Below are 24,026 nucleotides of genomic sequence, written 5' to 3' on the forward strand. Positions count from 1 at the left end.
TGACACTTGTTCCCACATATAACGGATGGCCAGCCGAGTCCATCAACAAATTGGAAGTTTAAAGTTAAGTAATCCGACAAAGCAGACAGTTATTCTTATAAGTAAAAAATAGCCAGCCAACCCGCTATTGAGCGGCGGTGCAGAATTAAAATTTGTGAAAATGGACGTGAAGGGGTGGTGAATCCCAAGGGAGAACCTTACCGTGAAGCAAATACGTTAAAATAAGCGTTCGAGGTGCCGGTTATGGTGGATAACGGGGTCTGCTTGATAGTGACCTAGAGGAACAGAGGTAAATATTTACAAGGCGGCAAAATTACCGCGTCCAATTTTAAGTCGGATTAAAGTACTCTCGGTAAGCGCCTCGGCACTTTAATCCGACTTAAAATTGGACGCTGTAATTTTGCTGCCTTGTAAATATTTACCTCTGTTCCTCTAGGTCACTATCAAGCAGACCCCGTTATCCACCATAACCGCGCGCAATTGCGGTAAGCGCTGTCATTACCTCTTACATTAGCAGATCACTTTTAAATCACCTAATGGGTTTCTGTTCTCCTCGTGGCACCACGAACGCTTATTTTAACGTATTTGCTTCACGGTAAAGTTCTCCCTTGGGATTCACCACCCCTTCACGTCCATTTTCACAAATTTTAATTCCGCACCGCCGCTCAATAGCGGGTTGGCTGGCTATTTTTAACTTATAAGAATAACTGTCTGCTTTGTCGGATTACTTAACTTTAAACTTCCAATTTGTTGATGGACTCGGCTGGCCATCCGTTATATGTGGGAACAAGTGTCAGACTTGTCGGGTTATGTGTATTTAGTCTGATTTAATTTACTTTATCTAATCCCTTTGTTTTTTCCCATTACCTACCCCGTTTTTTCCCCAAATTGTGTATCATTGTTCATTGTTAAATGTCCTGTATTGTGATTTGTGGAAAATGTTTAATTTTATGTTCAGGCTGGATTATGGTTTATAGTGTTTAAGGCATGAATAATTAAATGTCCTGATGATGATCCTATTATTCTAAATGGATCGAAACGCCGTCGACACCTTACACTGGATGATTTGATTTTCTAATTTACGAAATCACAACAGTGTACTTCTTGTAAATATCGTCTGCTACATTCTGAATAGATGCAGGCAGCCAACTCTTGCCTCACTTGTCCATGCATGTCGGTGTACAGTAGTAGGACACGGCTGTGTTCCACTTTGATATTGTATTGTAAATACTGAATATTTGAAACAAATGTGCAATTAAAACCTGTCCGGCTGGACAGACGCTATAGATTTCATTAAAACTGTACAGCCAGCGATAATTTTGTGCCCGAGTCGCACTATAGAAGGAGGCAGCAGGGAGAGGGGAGACTGGAGGGGGCCTGCGCATGTTTCCCTTGCGGGAACAAGCAGGGGCACCATATGTTTGCAAGGTAATTACAAACATATGTTGTCCCTGCTCGCTCCCGTCAGGGAATAGCCAGACATGCCCGCGTTGCCATTGAAGGCAATGGAACACGTGCACGGTTTGGCCTGAAAAGGCGTATCGATGGCTTAAGGCCTCTCTCCTATGCAACGCATGTACATTGCGTATGACGAGACCTAAAAAGGAGTCAGAAAGGTGACACCAGAAAGAATCAATGGAATTAAAAACAAAATAAACCGCCCACAACTCAAAAAGGAGTACGAATGTTTTTGGAATGGTTGGTTACTGTTGACACTGATTGCAAAACCTCTACAGAGGTTGACAAGGAGTGATGTGAAAGATCAAATTGTCTTGGATGATGAAGGAATGGAAGCATTTATTAAACTGCAAAACAGTGTTTGCAGAGCTCCTGCACTGGGAATGCCAGGCTATGTAAAGGAGTTTGCATTGTACTGCAGTGAGAGAGATGGGTGTGCACTCTCAGTTCTAACTCAGAAACATGGACTGGCACGGCACCCTGTAGCATATTTTTCTGCTACTTTGGATTCAGTGGCTGCAGCATTACCAGGCTGTTTAAAAGCAGTAGCTGCCACTTGTCTGGAATAAAGTGAAATGATTGTGATGGGATATCTAGTCAAAGTGTATGTGCCACATTCAGTTGAGATTCTTTTTACCAGAACAAGGTCACAATATTTGACTTCTAGTCGGCTGACTAAGTATGAAAGAGTAATTTTGGGTGCTGAAAATGTAACTGTGGTGAGGTGCACAACATTAAATCCTTCTACTTTGTTACCAAATTCTCTGTGTGAGGAAGTGAGAGATGAAGGGGATCCTGATTGTTTGGATGTGACAGAACTGTACACGAAACTCAGACCAAACATAGAGGATGTTCCATTGGAAGAGTCAGACTCCGAGATATTTGTAGATGGGGTCATGTTTGAGAAACGAGAGAGGTGAACTATATACTGCCTATGCCATATGAACCATAGCAGGGGTTCTAGAGGCATCCTGTTTGAAAGGAGTAAATTCGGCCCAAATTGTTGAGCTGATAGCTCTGATTAGAGCATGCAAAATTGCCAAAAGCCTAAAGGTAACAATATTTTCTGATAGTAGATATGGCCTCAGGATTGTACATGACTTTGGTCAGTCATGGATGCAAAGGGGATGACTGACTTCAGGATCTTCAATCAGGAACGGCAAAAGTGTAAAATAATTATTTGATGCTTTGCAATTATCCAAAAGAATTGCAGTGGTCAAGTGTGCCACACATACATCAAGAGATGATTATGTGACAAAAGATAATAGATATGAAGACCAAATTACAGGATTCTGTGTGCAAAATAAAATGGCTTTAAACAGATGAATTGAAAGAGGAAATAACTAATGCCATCTTATGTTCACAACCACATTTGAAACTTGGGCCGAAGTAAGGCAGATGCACGAAGAAGCGAGTGATGAGAAAAAGGAAAGATGGAGAAATACAGGATGTAGAAAAGAGCAGAGGACAAAGTATGGGTCAGTTATGCCAGATTCTTTGCTTTGCCACATGGCCAGGGTGTACCATGGACTTGCACATATTGGAAGAGATGCAGTGATCAGACTCTTCAAGCAGACATGGTATAATCTGAAGTTCAGGGTCATTGCAGAGAACCTTTGCCAGAGGTGTATTGTTTGTCAGCAGCAAAATCCAGGCAGAAAGACAGTTGTTAGGTGGGGTACAATTGGAAAGGCAGGGTGACCATTTAACCTACTCCAAATGGATTTTGTGGAACTTCCCCGTGCAGTGGGCTGAAATACTTGCTAGTTATTGTCTGTCTGTTCTCTCGCTGGGTGGAAGCCTATCCCACCAGGAGGAATGACAGTTTAACTTTAGATAATCTGCTTTTGAGACAACTGATCCCTAGGTTTGGATTTCCAGGCACTTTGGAGTCTGATAGGGGAACACATTTTAATAATGAAGTAATTTGAATAATTTGTGCAGCATTTAACATTGAGCAGAAGTTGCATTGTGCCTATCGACCTGAAGCGTCTGGAGTGGTTGAACAGAATAATGGTACCATAAAATCTAGTTTAGGGAAAGTTTGTGCATCCACATCACTGAAATTGCCTGACTCTTTACCCCTTGTATTGATGTGTCCAAGCAGCATCCCTGACAAAAAGACTGGTTTGAGTCCACATGAGGTCCTAATGGGAAGAGCAATGAGACAAGCATTTGTACCAGCGTACAAACTGATGAATATATCTGATGATCTGGTACTTAACTATTGCAAGTGATTGACTGACCTGGTGCGTTCTGTGTCTCACCAGGTTGGAGAAGAAGCCACAACAACACAGCAAAATCAAGCTCATGACTTGAGTCCTAGTGAGTGGGCGCTTGTCAAGAAACATGTGCAGAAAATGTGTCTTGAACCCAGGTGGAATTGTTCCTATGACGTTGTTCTGGTAACGATCACAGCAGGAAAGTGTTGTGGCTTACCAAACTGGATTCATGCGAGCCATACCAGACGAGTCCCAAGTCCACTTGAAATACCAAAGAAGCCACAACTGGTAAATGAAAGTCAAAGACCAGTGGCTGAAGTATGTGAGGCTGAAGAATCTAAAACAACAGATTCGGATGACCAACCGAGCACAAGTCAAGTAAAATGGGCACCAGATACTGGGTCTTGTGAGATTACTGTTGAACCAGAAGGAAGTGAAGTTGCTGATAAAGAAGAAGAAAGTGAATTCACTGCTGAGCCAAGTGACAGCGAGATCACTGTTGGGCCAGAACAAGGTGGAGACACAGTTGAGCCTGAAGTGAATGAAGACACTGTTTAAACAACAGAACAAGATGTTCCTTAAAGTCCAGGAGAAGAACTAATAAAAGTAGGGCCAATTAAAAGAATCCATGAAACAGGCGAAGAAGATGAAAAGGTTGTCGCTAAGAAACCAAGAAAAGGTGATACTTGTCCAGGTGGAGCAAAACGACTAAAATACAGATTTATGAGAAGAAGATCAAAGAAAACACCAGCACAAATTAATGAGGTCTCAAGTTAAACTGAACAAGAAGAGTCAGGAGAAGAGTTAGTGTGCAAAACGAAGAGAGTAAGAATCCCAAATAGATAATACAAAACACCCGAGTGGTCCTATATTATTCTTGAAGAAATCGATAGTTCAGATTTGTTAGAACTGGGGGTCTCTAGTTGAAGAGAACGTTCTCTGACTCATTCAAAGAGAACTAAATTCAAATCTATATGATCTGTTGTAGCGGCGTGCGGAGGCAAAGCCTACTACATCTGTGTTGTGAGAAAACTCCAACACTGGTATTTAATCCCATATAGAAGCCACTACGTTTATGGAATCAAAATTATATTATATTTGCATACACTGAATTTCAGAAAAACAAAAACAACAATAGAGCGCCAGAGAAGCATGTTTCATCTGCAATGAATTCATTATAAAAGTTACACTCAAATCATAATTTCATACATTAGGTTAATAGGTTGCAAAACAGGAGAAGGAAAAGGATTGTGGGATGTGCACGTGTGGGACAGGAGAAGGTGAGGATCACAGGTTTTAACCCCTTCGATGCTGATGACGGAACGGTTCCGTCATGAGCGTCGGTTGAGCTGTGCTCATGACGGAACCGTTCCGTCATGACTCCGCCCGCGCAAGGCGGAGTCAGCATGGGCGGGGAATTCGCGCCGCACGCATGCGGTTAAGGAGAAGCAATTCAATTATTTCTAACAATCAACTGGTAATGAAGACCTGTGTCGAGAGACCTGTCCATAAACAAACATGTTTTTACAATAATACATTTAATTAACTCATGCATCAATCTATCTTCAGAATTTATGGCGGGGAGACAGGTACAGGCCGGTATACAACCTTTACCACGCAACTTTTACAACGACCTACCATTACCACGCAATTTTTACAACGCAGGATCCATTACAACGAAGTACCATTACAACGCATGTATTTACAACGCAGGTACCTTTACAACTCATACCATTACAACGTAAGTATTGGTAAGTATATAATTTTATTAAAAATATTATAAGTTTGGGTTTTTGGGTAAAGGGGTATTTTTAGGGTTCAGGGTCAGTTTTGGGTTTTTGGGTAAAGGGGTATTTTTAGGGTTCAGGGTCAGTTTTGGTTTTTTGGGTAAAGGGGTATTTTTAGGGTTCAGGGTCAGTTTGGGGTTTTTGGGTAAAGGGGTATTTTTAGGGTTCAGGGTCAGTTTTGGGTTTTTGGGTAAAAGGGTATTTTTAGGGTTCAGGGTCAGTTTTGGGTTTTTGGGTAAAGGGGTATTTTTAGGGTTCAGGGTCAGTTTTGAGTTTTTGGGTAAAGGGGTATTTTTAGGGTTCAGGGTCAGTTTTGGGTTTTTGGGTAAAGGGGTATTTTTAGGGTTCAGGGTCAGTTTTGGGTTTTTGGGTAAAAGGGTATTTTTAGGGTTCAGGGTCAGTTTTGGGTTTTTGGGTAAAGGGGTATTTTTAGGGTTCAGGGTCAGTTTTGGGTTTTTGGGTAAAGGGGTATTTTTAGGGTTCAGGGTCAGTTTTGGGTTTTTGGGTAAAGGGATACAGGGTAAAAATTAAGTATAATTAAATTTAAATTACATTAAATTAAATTGATTAAATTAAATAAATTTAATTAAATTATATTAATTTTAATTAATTTACATTTAAAAAAATATTATAAATTTATCAATACTTACATTGTAATGGGGGCGTGGCTTAAGCGCCGACGAGCATGGTCGCCTGAGTCCCGAGCTCCGGGCCGATCTCGGCAATTTATCCTGACAGACCCCCTCCCCAGCAGCGCCACCGACCTGCTGTGGTCCCTGAAGGTCTGGGGGAGACTCGGCAGCTGTTGGGTGCAAGGAGAGCTCCGCGATCGCTGTGGTAACGGCGGCAGCCGGGAGGCTGGAGCTTTGACGGGCGGCCATCTTGCTGTGGGCCTGCGACCGGCCCGGATCCCCGGCCTCGATTTTGAAGGGCCTGCCGAGGAAGCTGCCCATCGCGGCGGTGTGAGGGTCGCTGCGACCGGAGGATCGGCTCAGCTGTGGCGGACACCGCGGACACCGCCGCGATGGGCAGCTTCCTCGGCAGGCCCTTCAAAATCGAGGCCGGGGATCCGGGCCGGTCGCAGGCCCACAGCAAGATGGCCGCCCGTCAAAGCTCCAGCCTCCCGGCTGCCGCCGTTACCACAGCGATCGCGGAGCTCTCCTTGCACCCAACAGCTGCCGAGTCTCCCCCAGACCTTCAGGGACCACAGCAGGTCGGTGGCGCTGCTGGGGAGGGGGTCTGTCAGGATAAATCGCCGAGATCGGCCCGGAGCTCGGGACTCAGGCGACCATGCTCGTAGGCCTACTGAAAGCGGATCACGACAAGCTTGCGGACCGCGTCAAATCCACGGAGCTGGTGCTTGAGAAACTCGAACCGGCCCAGAAAAGGACGGACGCTACGTTGGATGATCTGGTGCGTAGAGTGCAACAACTAGAGAGGAGAGCGGCTGATGCAGAAGGGCGCAACAGACGCAACAACATTAGGGTGGTGGGTTTGCCCGAAAACGTTGAGGGGGATGACATGGTCTCTTACCTTGAAAGGTGGCTGCGAGATGTGGTGGTACCTGAGGGCCTGACGAACTTCTATACATTGGAGAGAGCCCACAGGGTCCCGGCCCGACCTCTGGCCCCTGGCCGTCCCCCTCGGCCTGTCATAGCCCGCCTGCTGCACTTCAGGGATCGAGACATTATTCTGCGACAAGCCAGATCGAATGGTCCGTATAAGGTGGACAATGCGTCTGTGTCCCTCTTCCCTGACTACTCCCAAGAGGTGCAGCGTGACCACTTTTCCTTTGTGGCTGTCAAGCGTGCTCTCCGCGACGAGGGAGTTCAGTACTCCCTGCTGTTTCCGGCACGTCTGAAGGTGCTGGTGGACGGAGTGGCGACGTTTTGTGACACGCCGGACGACGCTTGGCAATGGCTGGAACGGTACCGGGCAGGCAAGGATGGTACGGGTGAGTGGACAGCGGCTGCTGAGGGTCGACCGCGGCGGAGCAGGCGCAATCGGAAGCCAGGACAGAGCCAGCGATCCCCACCGGCGTCACAGACGGAACTGGAGAGGAAGGCCGCTCTACAGGCGGTGTCCCTTATATCTGGAGTGGCAGCAGAGGGCCCTGTGATTGACTCGGGCTCCCGTTTGGGCTCTGATGAAACGGGACAGGGAGATTCGGATGGGGGCTCGGAGAAGGAGTCTGGGGATTTGCCTCAGATCACCCCTCAGACGGCCGAGGGACTGTTGGGCGAGTGACTGGTGAGCGGCTGTGCGGGGAACAGTTAGGAGGGGTGCTTGGCCTGTGGAGATGACTTTGACGGGGCTGCAGGAGTTCTTTTCGAAGGGTTGTCGGGTGGGGCTATTTTCCCTGTCGTTCTGGGGTATAGATGGTACTATGGGGACCCCATGGCACTGTGCACTTGGTTGGGTGGAGACGCTGCCTGGGTGATGGGGGGGAGAGGTTCCTTCTCGATCGGGATTGGCCCACCACGGTGTGGTGGATCTCGAGCTGTCCGGCCGGAGGTGCTGCGCTACCCCCTCTATCTCACATACTTTGTGAGTCTCTGGTGCTTTCCAGAGTTTCCCTCACTTGTGGGGGTGGGAGTTTGGATGGGTAGCAACTGTTTGACGCCTGTTCTGGGGGTGGGTGGGTGGGGGGTGAGTTGGGGGTGTTTGTTGTTGCAGGGGTTTGTCAGTGTGCCACTGGGGTTGTTGAGGTTCTGTTACTGCTATAGCTTTCCCAATGGCGGCTAAACTGGAACTGAAATGTGTTACATGGAATGTGCGGGGGCTCAACTCTATAAGTAAGAGATATAAGGTGCATGCATATCTAGTGCGTAGGGGGGTTCAGATAGCCTTTATGCAGGAAACGCATTTGACTCTGGCAGAGGGGCGAGCGCTGCAGCGGCGTTGGAGGGGGCAGCTTTACTACACAACCTACTCTGCTCATGCTAGGGGAGCGTTGATTTGGGTTCGGGCGGGCGTCCCCTTCCAGCCCATAACGACGGAGATTGATTCGGAGGGGAGATTTGTGGCGGTGCTGGGGAGATTGGATGGCTGGGACGTCACGCTTTGCAGTGTTTATGTCCCTAATTTTGACCAAGCCGCATTCTTCTCGGCGTTGTCGACACGGTTAGCGCCACTGTTGCTCGGCACGGTGTTCCTGGGGGGGGACTTTAACTCGGTGGTGGACGTGGATTTAGATCGCTCACATCCTCCTCTAGCTCAGTCGGTGGTGCGCAGGGTGGCCAAAGCCCGGAGGACCTGGCAAGACCATTGGGCCTCTTGGACGCCTGGCGTACGCTCCATCCCAACGATAGGGACTATTCGTTCTATTCCACACCCCATGATCTCCATGTCCGCCTCGACGCCTTTCTCTGTACTGCTGTGGCCCAGGAACTTGTACGCAGTAGCGAATACCTGGTGAGGACCATCTCAGACCACAACCCTTGCTTGCTCGCAGTCCTCTGGTCTAGGCAGCGGCAGCCGATTCCCACGTGGCGGCTGAATCCGCTGATGCTGGAGGATCCGGTATTCCGCACGGAACTGCAGGAGTGCCTTGACCATTATTTCCGGGAGAATGCGGGCACCGCAACTACCAGAGCAGTCGAATGGGATGCCTTCAAGGTGGTGGTACGAGGCGCGTGCCTCTCCTTCTTGGCTGGGGTGCGGAGGACGCTGCTGGCAGACGTGGAACGGGAAGAGGACACGCTCAGGCGGGTGGAGAAGGCTAACCACACGGCGGGGAGCGACAGGGAGGAGGTGATGGCAAGAGAACGTGTAGCCGCACAAGTGGAAAGGCTTCGCTGTCATGACTATCGGGAATATCTGGTCCGGGCTCACGCCGAGAGGGATAGAGCCGGATCGCTGCTGGCTTGGCTGGCTAACCCCCACTATGGAGGCGCGCCGATTCTGTCCCTAACCACACCTACCGTGGCGCTGGTTTACTCCCAGCGGGAAATCAATGACCAGTTCCTAGCTTATTACTCGGAGCTGTACCGATGCAGGCTGCCTTTGCCCCCGACGGGTTTGGATGCCTTCTTGGAGGAGGCCCAGCTGCCGCAGCTGGATCCAGAACAAGGGAACGCCCTGGGTGCTGCTGTGACACAGGGGGAGATTAGAACGGCGATTAAGCACATGGCTCGGAGGAAGACACCGGGGGGTGATGGTCTCCCTGTGGAGTTCTATGCTGCATACCTGGACATTTTAACGCCACAGTTGTTGCGGGTCTATGGTGAGGCGTGGGAGCTGGGCAGGCTGCCGGAGTCAGCGAGAGAGGCGATTATTGTGCCGTTGCTAAAGAAGGGCGGCCAACCCACGGCGAGGACGGCATACCGTCCCCTTTCCATGCTCACTGTGGATTATAAAGTACTGAGCAGGATTCTAGCTACGCGATTGTCGGCCCATATGTGTTCCCTCGTGCACCCGGACCAGGCGGGCTTTATCCCCACGCGAAACACCTCTGCCTGTATACGACGCTTGCTACGGGTTATGGATGTTGAGGGGGAGGGTCATCCGACTGCGACTGTCCTTTCGGTGGATATCGAGAAGGCGTTCGATAGCGTGGAATGGCTGTATCTGTTTGGGTGTTGCGTCGGTTCGGGTTGGGGGACGGCTTCGTCCGCTGGACACAGCTGTTGTACGCTGTCAGACACCACATCTCCCTGTATGCCGATGACCTCCTATTGTACCTGGGTGATGCGACGGCCTCGGTGCGAGGAGCGCGGGTCTTGCTCCGAGAGTTTGACGAACTATCGGGCCTCCGTGTTAATTGGTCCAAGACCTGCCTGTTCCCTCTGACTCCTCGGTGTGCACGGCCCGCGGAGCTTGGGGAGCTGCGCTGGGAGCCGGAGTGTATGCCGTACCTCGGGGTTCACATCTATCATACCCATTCGTCCCTGTATGAGGGAAATGTGGGCAGAGCGCTGAGAGGCATCAGGGGCAGTATCGGATTCTGGCGTACCCTCCCCCTGTCTGTGGCCGGACGAATAGCATTACTAAAGATGGTAGTCCTCCCGCGTTTGCTCTATTTTTTCTGCACATTACCGGTGCGGATCCCGCTCTCCTTCTTTCGGACTTTAAGGTCAATGGTGATAGGATTCATATGGGGCTCTGGCACGAGGCGCGTAGCTCTCTCCACCCTACTTCGATCACGGGAGGAGGGGGGGCTGGCTGTGCCGGATTTTGAATGGTATTACCTGGCGGCACAGCTGCAGTGGTTCACCCAGGCGGTGGCACGGGAGTTTAGGGGTCCGGACGGTCCACAGGACAGGATTATACAGCGCCATGTCTTGTCCTTTATATTGCTCCAGCAGGGACTTCGCCTGGACCAGCTGTCTCTGGAGGAACGTACCTTCCGACATTGTTGGCTTCGTAGTCAGAAGCGGGCGGGTATTCATGTTCCGTATGCGCCGGAGATCCCCTTGGGCATGTGCACGGCCTTACCGCACGGCGGGGACTGGTCGGGCTGGCCGCTTGGGAAGACTGTGGGCTCCATATGGTAGGAGACTTGTATAGGGATGGTGCCCTGCTGTCATTTTCCGACCTGCAAGAGGCGTTTGATTTGCCGAGAGGCGACTTCTTACTCCATGCGGCTTTGGTCTCCGCGATCCAGAGACGCTGGAAGAAGGGTCGGGCGGAGCCGCCTACGTCTTTGGGATGCCAGTATGTTGTGATGGCAGCTGGCACCTTTAAAGCCGTTACGTGTTTGTATAGGAGACTGGCGCTAATTGACCCCCCCCACTGGATAAACTGCGGGAACGCTGGGAGACGGACCTAGGCCGACAGATACCGGAGACGACATGGCCCCAGCTTGTGCGCCGGGCCTGGAAGGGCACGCGCAACGTCCGGTTCCAATTGGTCCAATACTTCACACTCCATAGAGCGTACTGGACGCCGGCCAAGATCCGACGGGTTTTTGGCGGGGCGCAATCGGCTTGTCCCCGTTGTGACTCAGAGGGGGCTGATTTCGGTCACATGTTTTGGGCCTGCGCGGGGTTTGGTTCATACTGGACTGCTGTTGTGGCCTGTCTGAATGAGGTCACTGGACGTCAAGTTGAAACGGACATGGGAGTTTGCCTCTTACTCTGGTTCCCACACACCCCAACCACGAAGGTTACCAGTAAATTAATCGACCTGGGGCTGATCCTGGCCAAGAGGGAGCTCACCCTACATTGGAAATCTAGGGGGGGACCCAGCTTCCTGAGATGGCGGGGGTGTTTCCAGCAATGGGCGTCCAGTGAAGGGACTCTCCGCTTACAATTGGCTGCCCGCGCAGCTAATGATAAGGCACTAGAAACAGCCAGGGCGTGGTGCGCGCTAGTGGCAGAATTGCAATTAATGTCGGAGGTCGCGGAGGATAGTGAGGAGGAGGCGCAAGCGAGCCAAGGGGAAGAGATGGCAACGGGGAGGGCGGGGACAGCCACGGGTGACGCTGCAAGCTAGGACCGCGTTCCGGTTGGCACTTAGGGAACTAGAACATCACATCCGGTGCTGTGGGGACGGGATGGGGATGCATGCACGGACTTACAGGGTGTTTGGAATCCATCTGGGTGGGGGAACCGCAGCCTGAGTACTGAGGGGAGACACTTGCAATTTCATGCTGTGTTATGTTGCACCAAGGGCTCGACACACGAGGCACACTGACACGGGGGGGGTGTGGGTAGAGCGGGTGGGGGTGGAGGGGAAGGTAGGGTGTTGATATGTGGGGGGCAATAATTGAGACATTGATCTGTGATATGTGTAATGGGTGCCAGCAATCATTTGTTTGTCCGTTGCTGTGAAAAACCAATAAAATTTTGTTGCAAAAAAAAATAAAAAAATACTTACGTTGTAATGGTATGCGTTGTAAAGGTACCTGCGTTGTAAATACATGCGTTGTAATGGTACTTCCTTGTAATGGATCCTGCGTTGTAAAAATTGCGTGGTAATGGTAGGCGTTGTAAAAGTAGGCGTTGTAACGTCATACATCCGTACAGGCCTCGTGTGGGTAGAGAGCATCGATGTTTCGACTCGGCTAACGCAAGGAGCGTGTTTTAGGACCTCTGCTGCGAGTCTTCTTCAGGACGGGATAGGGCAACCTAATCCTCGTGCAATCCAGGCATCACAGGTGTGTCAAAAATCCACGATGGGCCGGTTCCTTCTCCTTTCTTTGGCAAATAAGTAACCACTGCAGGCCTACCCCAGAAAATAGCAAAAGGCACATGGGCAGTCAAATCCTTCAGCTTCCTTGGTTTCTCTCCTTGGCAAATGTTCGTCTTGAACTCCAGAAGTGATCTAAAGTCATGGGGTCTGGGCCCCAATAGGTATACAACTATTCTCTTTGTTCTCTGAAGGCAGAGAGTGTCTGTACCAGGCAAACCCAGTTCTGTCCTCACTGGTGCTGCTTCCTGGCAGGAGGTGAAGACAGAATGTTGAAAGCAGATCTGGCCTGTGTAGGCTGAAAGAAAATATCCTCCCCCTAATCTCTATTGTATGTAGGCTGAGGAAAGTGAAAAGACATCTCTGCCCCCTACTCTCCATTCAGCCAAGGTCCTATTGAGCCCAGCCATGACTCATCAGACTGCTGGAGCCTAAGCCCTCCTGTCACTCACAAACCAGACAATACACAACCTAGCAGAGGCAGGCTGGATGGTTAGGCAAGAAAAAAACTACTTTCTAAAAGTGCTATTTTCAAACACAGAATGTCAAAACCAACTTTACTAAAAGATTTATTTTAAGATTCTGAGTTCAGGCATACTAAATTTTGTTTTCTACCATGTTCGCTGGGTCAGTTAGGATTATAAGATGTTATAATCAAAATGCTCATTCTGGCCTATGAGGACAGGTAGCCTTTCAATAGTGAAAAACAAAATTGGTTGTAATTCACTATCAGGACATGCCACACACACCGTGCCCTTAGGCATACCTTAGGGATGGCTAACATGTAGAAAAGGGAAGAGTTGGGACTGGTAAGTGGGTGCACTTACCAAGTCAACATGGCAGTACTAGACTGCACACAGTCTCTGCAATGGCAGGCTTGAGACACACTTTACAAGCTGCTTCTGTGGGTGGCACAACCAGTGCCGCAAGCCCACCAGCGGTAACTGCAAACACAACAATGATGGACAGAATGTGGATCAATGTCACACATTCACCCCAGTCCAAAGATCTGGGCCCAAATCCATCGTTTTTCCACTCCACACCACCCTGGGTTAGACAATGGCGATATGCAAATCAGCGCTGACCCTGTGCCCCATGGGAACAGTCCAGTCCGAACTACAAAAGCCATGTCCTTCCCAGAACGGAAACAAGCATCCGAGGACCGGCCCGGTTTCGAGGTAACACCTCTCTTCAGCCCGGCTAGCTTGATTCCAGTGGTGTGGAGTGCCTGGGACTCACGTCTGAGCATCCCCAGTACACTTAGAGCGGTAACTGCAAACACAACAATGATGGACAGAATGTGGATCAATGTCACACATTCACCCCAGTCCAAAGATCTGGGCCCAAATCCATCGTTTTTCCACTCCACACCACCCTGGGTTAGACAATGGCGATATGCAAATCAGCGCTGACCCTGTGCCCCATGGGAACAGTCCAGTCCGAACTACAAAAGCCATGTCCTTCCCAGAACGGAAACAAGCATCCGAGGACCGGCCCGGTTTCGAGGTAACACCTCTCTTCAGCCCGGCTAGCTTGATTCCAGTGGTGTGGAGTGCCTGGGACTCACGTCTGAGCATCCCCAGTACACTTAGAGCGGTAACTGCAAACACAACAATGATGGACAGAATGTGGATCAATGTCACACATTCACCCCAGTCCAAAGATCTGGGCCCAAATCCATCGTTTTTCCACTCCACACCACCCTGGGTTAGACAATGGCGATATGCAAATCAGCGCTGACCCTGTGCCCCATGGGAACAGTCCAGTCCGAACTACAAAAGCCATGTCCTTCCCAGAACGGAAACAAGCATCCGAGGACCGGCCCGGTTTCGAGGTAACACCTCTCTTCAGCCCGGCTAGCTTGATTCCAGTGGTGTGGAGTGCCTGGGACTCACGTCTGAGCATCCCCAGTACACTTAGAGCGGTAACTGCAAACACAACAATGATGGACAGAATGTGGATCAATGTCACACATTCACCCCAGTCCAAAGATCTGGGCCCAAATCCATCGTTTTTCCACTCCACACCACCCTGGGTTAGACAATGGCGATATGCAAATCAGCGCTGACCCGGTCCTCGGATGCTTGATTCCGGTCTGGGAAAGATATGGCTGTTGTAGTTCGGACTGGACTGTTCCCATGGGGCAACAGGGTCAGAGCTGATTTGCATAAAGCCATTATCTGACCCAGGGTAGTGTGGAGTGCAAAAAAACGATGGATTTGGGCCCAGATCTTTTGACTGGGGGAGTGTGTGACATTGATCCACATTCAGTCCATCACTTGTTGTTTTTTGCAATTGCCGCCCTAAGTGCGCTGGGGATGCCCAGACGTGGGTCCCAGGCACTCCACACCACTTGGAGTCAAGCTAGCCGGGCTGAAGAGAGGTGTTACTTTGAAACCGGTCCGGTCCTCGGATGCTTGATTCCGGTCTGGGAAAGATATGGCTGTTGTAGTTCGGACTGGACTGTTCCCATGGGGCAACAGGGTCAGAGCTGATTTGCATAAAGCCATTATCTGACCCAGGGTGGTGTGGAGTGCAAAAAAACGATGGATTTGGGCCCAGATCTTTTGACTGGGGGAGTGTGTGACATTGATCCACATTCAGTCCATCACTTGTTGTTTTTTGCAATTGCCGCCCTAAGTGCGCTGGGGATGCCCAGACGTGGGTCCCAGGCACTCCACACCACTTGGAGTCAAGCTAGCCGGGCTGAAGAGAGGTGTTACCTCGAAACCGGTCCGGTCCTCGGATGCTTGATTCCGGTCTGGGAAAGATATGGCTGTTGTAGTTCGGACTGGACTGTTCCCATGGGGCAACAGGGTCAGAGCTGATTTGCATAAAGCCATTATCTGACCCAGGGTGGTGTGGAGTGCAAAAAAACGATGGATTTGGGCCCAGATCTTTTGACTGGGGGAGTGTGTGACATTGATCCACATTCAGTCCATCACTTGTTGTTTTTTGCAACCCCACCAGCAGCATTTGATTTACAGGCCCTGGGCACACATGGGGCACTGTACTAGAGTCTGACAAGCAAATCAATCATGGAGTCACTAATCCATGGCATCAATTTACAATAGAGAGCACTTGCACTGGCGCACTGAGCAGCAGTGGCACAGCGCCCAAAGCACCAAACCAGCAAAAACATATAAAAAACAGAGGAAACAACAGCAAAAAAAATGGAAGGGAGACTCACGCCAATGATACCAGGTCTAACACGATTCAAATGAAAACAAAGACAGTTCAAATACTGAACAGGTTGGTGAAAGGTTAAGGTTATACATTTGGAAATTTGGAAATTTAAGGTTATACCTTTGACAGAAGAAGAATTCAAAGATTCAGAAAAACCCAAATAAAAGAAAAGAAAAAAAGGGGGTAAAGAAGAAAGTCTTGAAGTATAGGATTACATTACTACTTTGGTAATTTTTTTATTAGAATTAGAGAAATAAGACTTAGATGTTGGTAGATTTTTATAGAATATGAATTGACTGAAGTAGAAGTGACTGAACATCCAAAACCTAGTCTAAAACGTAGGTGTATTAAAACTTGCTTATGTAGTATATTCTTTCTAATGTTCAAATGGATATTATTAACTGTAATCGTACCTATTCTAATGGTAACTAATAATGGAAATAGTACCAATAACGTAACAAGTGGACAAACAAATGATGCCACTAAAGGAACACTGATTACTAATGAAGGACATTTGGATAGAAATTGCTTCCATCAAGGTAAGTCCATTAATGGAACTGATCTGGTTATCCCAGGAGTCTACTATGTGTGTGGAACAAAAGGCTGTTATAGACTGCCTGCACATTGGTATGGTAGATGTTATTTTGCCATTGTCGTTCCAAAAGTCTATCATGTAGACAGAAACAATAGAAGCTTGAGGGAAGTAAAGCAAGGACTAATACGTAACATAAGAGCTAGTTTTTCAGAAATTGTAGGTGATATTTTTAGTGCACTAATACGCTCAGTAGGAGTCATTCTAAATTCACACAAAATTCTAAAATTGTCTACAATTGTTGATCGATTATCAACAGATACTGAGCTTTTTAATGATAGATACTGAAATGGTTGCCATTAGATTGATGTTTTTATAAAAAGACATGCCCTTGACATTTTATTGACAAAAGAGGGTGGAGTCTGTGGTATGCTGAAGGTCCAATATTGTTGCACATATATTCCCAATAAAAGTCAGGGAATAGAGGGATATATTAAGAATATTACAGAGTTACATAATGATCTGATCCCACTGGAGGTTGACAGTGCTTGGGAGAGACTGCGTAAGGGTTTCTCTTCAGTAGTCACATAGTTTTCTACCTTCAGAAGTAGTTTATTAGGAAAAATATTAATACCACTTGTTTCCATAGCAATGATAGCTCTAATGTTAATAGCAACTTATACATGTGGTAAGAGTAAGAGAGGAAGAAATGAAGTGACAGAATCAGGTAGTAAATGAAGAGCGAAAAAGAGAAAAAGAAAAGAAATGGAATTAGGAAAAATGAAAGGGGAATACTATGACATGATGAAAAATTTAGATGGAAGTGCCGTAAAAAGAGAGAAGAGTACTGCGTTTTAAAATAAAGATAGCACATGGTATGGTAGGTATTTTTATGACGTCTCTAGGAAGCCATCAAAAGGGGGGTTGTTGGAGCAGGATTTCACAAAACGTAACCTGCGCAGAACAACACTCTCATAATACGTACTAACAGTAAGTAGAAATAGAAATTAACAGGCACCTTACACACACATGTGGGAAAAAGCTTAGCACAAATCTGCACTAATGTGAATTAATATACACTAAAGCCTATAATTCGGTGAGCTTGAAAGATAAGAGAAAAATGCATTTTTAGGCCGCATCTGCAATTAGTAGTTGCATGTCGCATTTTGCTTCAAAATACTAATTAATCCCACTTTCTCTCTGAAAGCTAATGCTAGGTAATGTTAACTGTGAATAGTACACGGGAGGGTGGTACACAGTGAAAACTATATTGTCATATAATTAATAAATGCTTATTTGCATTAACTGTAGTATGCTGGACGCCAACCCTGTCTTGGTTAACGTCGTTCCGAGTGGGAGGGGGAAGAGATGAGGAGCTCAACCGAGCTGACAGAAGCAAAACAGACATGCTGAGCTCAGCATCCCGGAACATTTGTCAGACTGCCAAAGAACATGGCCGACCATGAGATCGGATGTCTCTTTTGCAGAAGATACTCAAATATTGAATTAATTTTATCAAACTGTATCATTTGAATGTATTTTGAATAAAGAACTTGAGAAACTGTGGGAACAGAAATTAGGACAGCGAAATGTCTAACGTTTGGGGTGAAGTCACTGTAGACTGATAGAACCACCTACTGAGACGGCAAATCAGCTGTTAGAATATGTGAGTTGTTGCAATTAATGTGGGATGGATCTGGAGATTTTAAGGTATAATTGCGATGCCTTTAGGGGTGTGGTTTGGACTTGCAGGGAGGAAGGGAAGAAGGTGGGATGTGTCGCTGATCGTCGGTTAGCAGATAGACTTAGCTGTTTCCTGTCCTTAACCTGTCTCGGGTCCTGTCTACTTTGTTTCTTAATTCAATCTCAGGGACCCTCACCATTCTCTAGGCCAGGAGGGTGGTTTCCCCACAGACCTACTAGGAGATGTTGACTATGAATCAATAAACAACATTGAAAACTAAAATCATTGAAACAACATTTTCCCCAGCGCATCAGGGATATGGGTGAATGTGTATGGGCCATTGTTTGTGATATTTGTTAGTATTTATCCCTGATCAGAAATTGGTTTCTGCACTGGATCAATTGCTTTTGGTTAGATTAGTCACTACCATGATTTTAAAGGAGTGGGGGTTTACGGGATTATAGTGCACAAATTGTGCAGCCCAATGTTCTACGTTTTATCACTGTTGAAAAGATTCTCTCCTTGCTATACACCATGGCTCACTGCACATCATAGTAAAAACAAACATTTGCAATGCAATGGGGCTCGCATTTACGCGAGACCTATTGCATTGCAAACGGTAGTCATCATGGTTAATGGGAGGGGGGCACGGACAACAGGAGTGCGGCGGGGAGAAGGCAGGGGGCAATGGGAGTGTGGGTGGTGGGAGGGGCCAAGAAGGCACAGACAACTGGAGTGCGGATGGGGGCGGGGTAAGAAGGCACACACAACGTGAGGGAGGGGAGAGTAGAGAAAGCAGTAGGAAAACCTCATTAAAATAAATAGTGCTCACAGTCTAAATAACATGTACCGTATAACACCAGAAGTAAAGGGTCCAGTAACCATGAGAGGATACAAATGACGACATGGCCATCATAATGAGGGATTAACAAGCCTATGAACGAATCGAAGGCAGCATTTAGAAAGGACAATGACACAAGCCAATGAAAAATATGGGCGGGGAGTGGGCAGGGCTTCCCTCACGTACTGAACTACAGCAGATCTTCACCAGAGCTGCGCTTGCACGCTGACTCTAGGCTCAACCTAAAATTGAAGGCATTTCCCTTTCATGCCTGTTCTTTTTGTGATTTTAGTTTAGTAAATTAAAGTTCATTTTACAGTCACAAATACATAGGGTGTGTGAATGGCAGGGTGTTTGAATTCCAAGCTCTTTAGTACACGCCTTAGGAGGCATCTCAATGCTAGGGTACCGGTTTGCCAAGAGATGGTGATGGGGGGCACACTGTTAAAGGGAAGGAGGATACGCAGGAATGATGTATGATGGGCAGAAAGGGCTTAGGATTACACTGAAGGGAGGAACTTTATTTTGTTTCAAATTTTTGTAATTTATAAAGTTGTAAATATTCACCCTGAAGTACTGCGGTACTTGGGGGCTCTAACCAAAGAGATACACCAAACAATTTAAGCTAATGAATCAGGAGACCAACTGCAGCTAGATTGAAGCACACTGAGAAAAGCCATGTTTTCACATTTTTCTGAAAGACTGATAAAGAAGTTTAAGTGTGCATAATGATAGGAAAATCTTTCTGATGTTTTGCGAGAATGTAAATTACAAACTTGTTAAACAAAAAATTCTCGTTAGTAGTGAATCAGGGCCACAGGCACTAATCATCGAGTTTCCCTGATTTTGAAGTGACAAGTCAGAGTCAAAGTCAAAGGTGCTCAGTCAATATTAATTTCAAACAACATTGGTCCCATGCATACAACGGAATAGAGAGCAGATAAAAATATAGACAGAGTCAATCTATATTAAGAGAGACATGTCCAGCCGGACAGTGGTCTTTCAAAGTTTTGCTCAATTGTAATGTAGTTGATATCACACAGGGTACCTTCCACAAGTCAGCCAGTGTGGAACACAAGCCTGTGCCCAGCACTAACAGAAAGGGTACAAAGCAAAGAAGGGCTTTATAAGGCAAAACACGTTGCTCTGTCATAAATGCAATTGTACAGAGTATTACAACCAAGCACCTCAGAACACATAGTAATCACGTTTAAGCTGTTTGGTGCTTTAAAAGGTTGACGACGTTTCGGACCCCTATTAAGTCATAGGGTCCATCATCAGGACATTTGCAGTGAAAGCCTTAACAGGGTTATAGCCTCTAAATGCCAAGGTTGCATCAATGGCTGGCAGTAGGAATTAACGCTCGCCCAGAATCGGGCAGCGGCCCGGAAGCCCTTCTTTGCTTTGTACCCTTTCTGTTAGTGCTGGGCACAGGCTTGTGTTCCACACTGGCTGACTTGTGGAAGGTACCCTGTGTGATATCGACTGTGCGAATGCGATAAAGTCATTTGGATGCGCGATAGCGTCATAAGGACGCGCGAGGATGCTTGTTGGTAAGATCGAGTTGCCGAACACGCAGAAACTGCAATCTTGCACAGAATAACTCGCGAGCATGTTAAAACCATAATAAATTACCATTTTGGTTAGCAAAAAAGTGAAAAACCCTTTAAAGTTGTACCTTTGGCTGTATTTTTTTGGGTTAAGGAGTCCTCTTTTTGTTTCTACTCTTTTTTTGAAGAGTAAGGAGGAAGAAAAGTTCAAGACAAAAAGGTAGGGGAAAGAAGAAGCAAGGTAAAAGAAGGAAGTAAAATAAAACAATAGAAAAGTTGAAAAAAAGTTGGGTAGGTTCGCGCGATATTTAGCGCGATCACGCACTTTTGTAGTGCGAATGAGAAGATGAGTTCCCGAACATGTCTTGCACAACCCGAACACGTTACTTGTGACCCGGAACAGGAAATAAGGGAACGCAAGCGGGCGGGACAAACCTCTTGGGTAACTTAGCGCACTAGCCATCCCGAGCATGCAGGCAGCGCCCCAAACACGCGCACCGCGCTCCCGAAGACGAAAAATGGCACGCGAACGGGTCTAGCAAGCAACTACGCATGTCCGTGGAGCTACGCGTAGGTCGCGGAGTGCAAGTGCGTCTTCGCGTAGCTCCGCGGAGTGCGGCTCCGCGAACTACGCCCAGGGTTAGTAGTAACCCACTGAGCTATCTCCATAAACTACAGTTCTGTGATCTACACAAGTGCACGTTCTTTGCAGCAGGCAAATTAACCCTCTGCTCTACTTCATTATCTACAGCAGGAACTTATCACCCGCGTTATTCTGACATTGCTATTGTTGGATGAAAACTGCTGGGCTTACAAGGAACTCTGCAGAAGGTGCTTTGAAGCCCATTCTATTTCTAAAGCTGACGGCCCCCAAGATCAGGGCCAGGAAGCACCGCAGGGGCTGCACGCGGATGTCTGTCTAATACCAGATCAGGGAGAGATGTCCCCTCTCCCAGAAACCCCCTTAGCTGTGGTGGTGATGTAGGTGCAACACTAGATCAGGCAGAGGCTCTGCTCTCTCTGGACTCCGACAGGGGTTTCTGATGCTCACGCCTGTCTGATGGCAGATCTTGTTGGGTTTTCCTTTCTCTTCACTGACCCCTAGAAGTGCTGCACCTGCAGATGCCTGTACAATACCAGCTCAGACTGGTGTTCCCGCTCTCTCCCAAAGACCTCCAGGAAGCTGCACATTCATGACATCTGTACAGCAGCTGTTCAGGCAGAAGTTCTCATTCTTTCTCACACACCCTCAGAGGAGTGGCTCATTGGTGATAACTGTACAGTGATATATCCCGCAGCGCGTCACACATGTTGATACATGACAATAACAGACGAGGCTGTCACAGACCTCAGGGGGTCTGCAGATGTGGATGCAGGCACCCCTTCAAGCAGATGTTCCATTTCTCTGTCACAGACCCTACTGTGGTTACACATGCTCATTCATGCATAATATCAAGAGCTCATCAAGCACACTGGAGTTGTAGAATTCCTGAAATGAAGGTCTTCAATTACCTGCAAATGTGCGGGCCCATCTCCAGTCTAGAAGAAAATAGATGATATTATTACTTTTATATACTACAGAACCAGAAATTCAACTTTGTCAAACAAATATTGATAAACCAATTTGTAAAGCTCTAGAATGTCAGTTTTTCAGTCCAGTTCTTTGTACTGTGTTTGTGAAAGAGACCGTGGAGCACCTTCACACTATGATATGCCTGTCGGGTGCTGGCATTTCATGCTGTTCACGGGGTTTGTGTCGCTTCTTGTCATGCATTTCAAAATACAAACAAGTGAAAGATACAATTCATTCTATATAGTTCTTGGTGTTCAGTGGATTGTGGGATTACAGTGCTGAATGGTCTAATATAGGGCTGTCCAATGATATTCCAAGAGAGCTGGATATTGGCATAGTTATATGATAATTACTGTTTAGGGGTCTGGTTTAAAGTTTGCTGGTATCAGAATTGTGTTTGTTTTGTGGAATTGCTAAATGTGGAGGGTGAACTGCCACAGGAGGTTCCTCTACCAGGCAAACATTATGATTGAGGAAATATAGCAAAAGGATTCCGCTCTTGATTTAGGGCTACTGCTTCTTTGGAGTTTTTCTGTTACCAACTAACTTAACTGTAAGTCAGATCCCATGTATTTTACCATTTTACTTAGGGGTGTCCAATATTGGTTTAAAAAGACTGTATCCATGCCAGGTTTTCAGGATGTCAAAATCATGGACCTGGCATGGATCTGTTCTAAATTGGACACCCTTGATCAAGACTAGTTCTCTGTCGACATTCAAAAATGGAACACTGATACAGAGATAAAAGAAACATTAAATAACGCAGACTGTTAAATTGTGACTCAATTCACTTTTGCTTCCTCAGAGGGGATCACAGACATCCCCAAAGCGACATGTGGGCATGTTTCAACTTTCTTTTGTAGAGAAAGTGAAACAGATTGAACTATCACTTATTCACACTGTGAAAGACCAGAACCACAAAAACACATTCAGGTACTTAAAGGTATACAGGTTTTCAGTCAAATAAGTCTCCCCTGTAGAACAGGTTATTACTATTAGCAAGGCCATGTCCTCTTCACATTTCTCTGCCTCCCCCCCCCCCCCCCCCCCCCCCCAGCTCCATGGACCTGTAGTTCTGTCACACCTTACTGGATCACTCAGCTCTTCTCTGACTCAGGAAACAGCCTCCTAGATTGTCTGAAAATCAGACAGGCATCACTATCACTCAAGAAAACTGTTGGTGAATCAAAAGAATCTGAATAAATTCTGCGCTTCCTTCAATTTACCGTTCCTGCCCAAAGTGTTCGTATGTATGCGAAGGCAGCTCAGACTCTTCATGGAAGAAAATGACACAGTAGGTGAGCTCAAACCATGCTTTAGGTTCGGATGCACCACGGAGAATGCACGTTAATGACGGCTGAGGCTATTTTCCCTATCCTGAGTAAGAGTAATTCATGCCCTCTTTTCCTCCTTGCCTGATCAATGGCCTTTGACAGAGAGCACTGCCCGCTCTCCTGAAGATAATCAAGAATAGAAAGGGTATCGTTATTGCAACAACAGCTGGTCTTTGGCACATCTGAATACTGTGGTCAGTGCATTCAAAAACAACTTCCTCTCCAATCCTGCTTTGAACATGGAGCTGCTTGGTGCTCTACTCATAGATAGCGGTACAAAAGGGGGTGGTGATGGACGGAACATCTGAACCAATCAAACACTCACACCCAGTCAAAAGATCTGGGTTTAATCCATCACCGTTCTTTAGCCCACTCTGCCACCCCAGTTCAGACATGCCTATATGCAAATCAGTCTGACTCTGTGCTTGGCAGTTCGGGCTGGACTGTTTCCATGAGGCACAGGGTCAGACTGATTTGCATATAGCCATGTCTGAACTGGGGTGGCAGAGTGGGCTAAAGAACGGTGATGGATTAAACCCACATCTTTTGACTGGGTGTGAGTGTTTGATTGATTCAGATGCTCCGTCCATCACCACCCCCTTTTGTACCGCTTTTGGCCGCCACAAGTGTGGCAGGGTATGCTCAGACGTGAGTCCCTTGCTCACTTTGCCACTGGATTCAAGCAAGCCGGGCTGAAGACTGCTGGAATGCCAGAAACCGGTCCTCGG

At 47.3% G+C, this 24,026-nt stretch overlaps 1 protein-coding gene across 1 annotated transcript in view; it reads right to left on the reverse strand.

The window, feature by feature from the left end:
* Positions 1-24,026, reverse strand: part of LOC144752372 (butyrophilin-like protein 9) — a 401,025-nt gene that overhangs the window by 62,789 nt on the left and 314,210 nt on the right. The window contains exon 21 of the mRNA XM_078640307.1: positions 21,904-21,930. Coding sequence (XP_078496433.1) covers positions 21,904-21,930 — 27 coding nt within the window. The remainder of the gene's footprint in view (positions 1-21,903; positions 21,931-24,026) is intronic.

Source organism: Lissotriton helveticus, chromosome 5_1 (assembly GCF_964261635.1).
Source record: "Lissotriton helveticus chromosome 5_1, aLisHel1.1, whole genome shotgun sequence".
Taxonomy (NCBI): domain Eukaryota; kingdom Metazoa; phylum Chordata; class Amphibia; order Caudata; family Salamandridae; genus Lissotriton; species Lissotriton helveticus.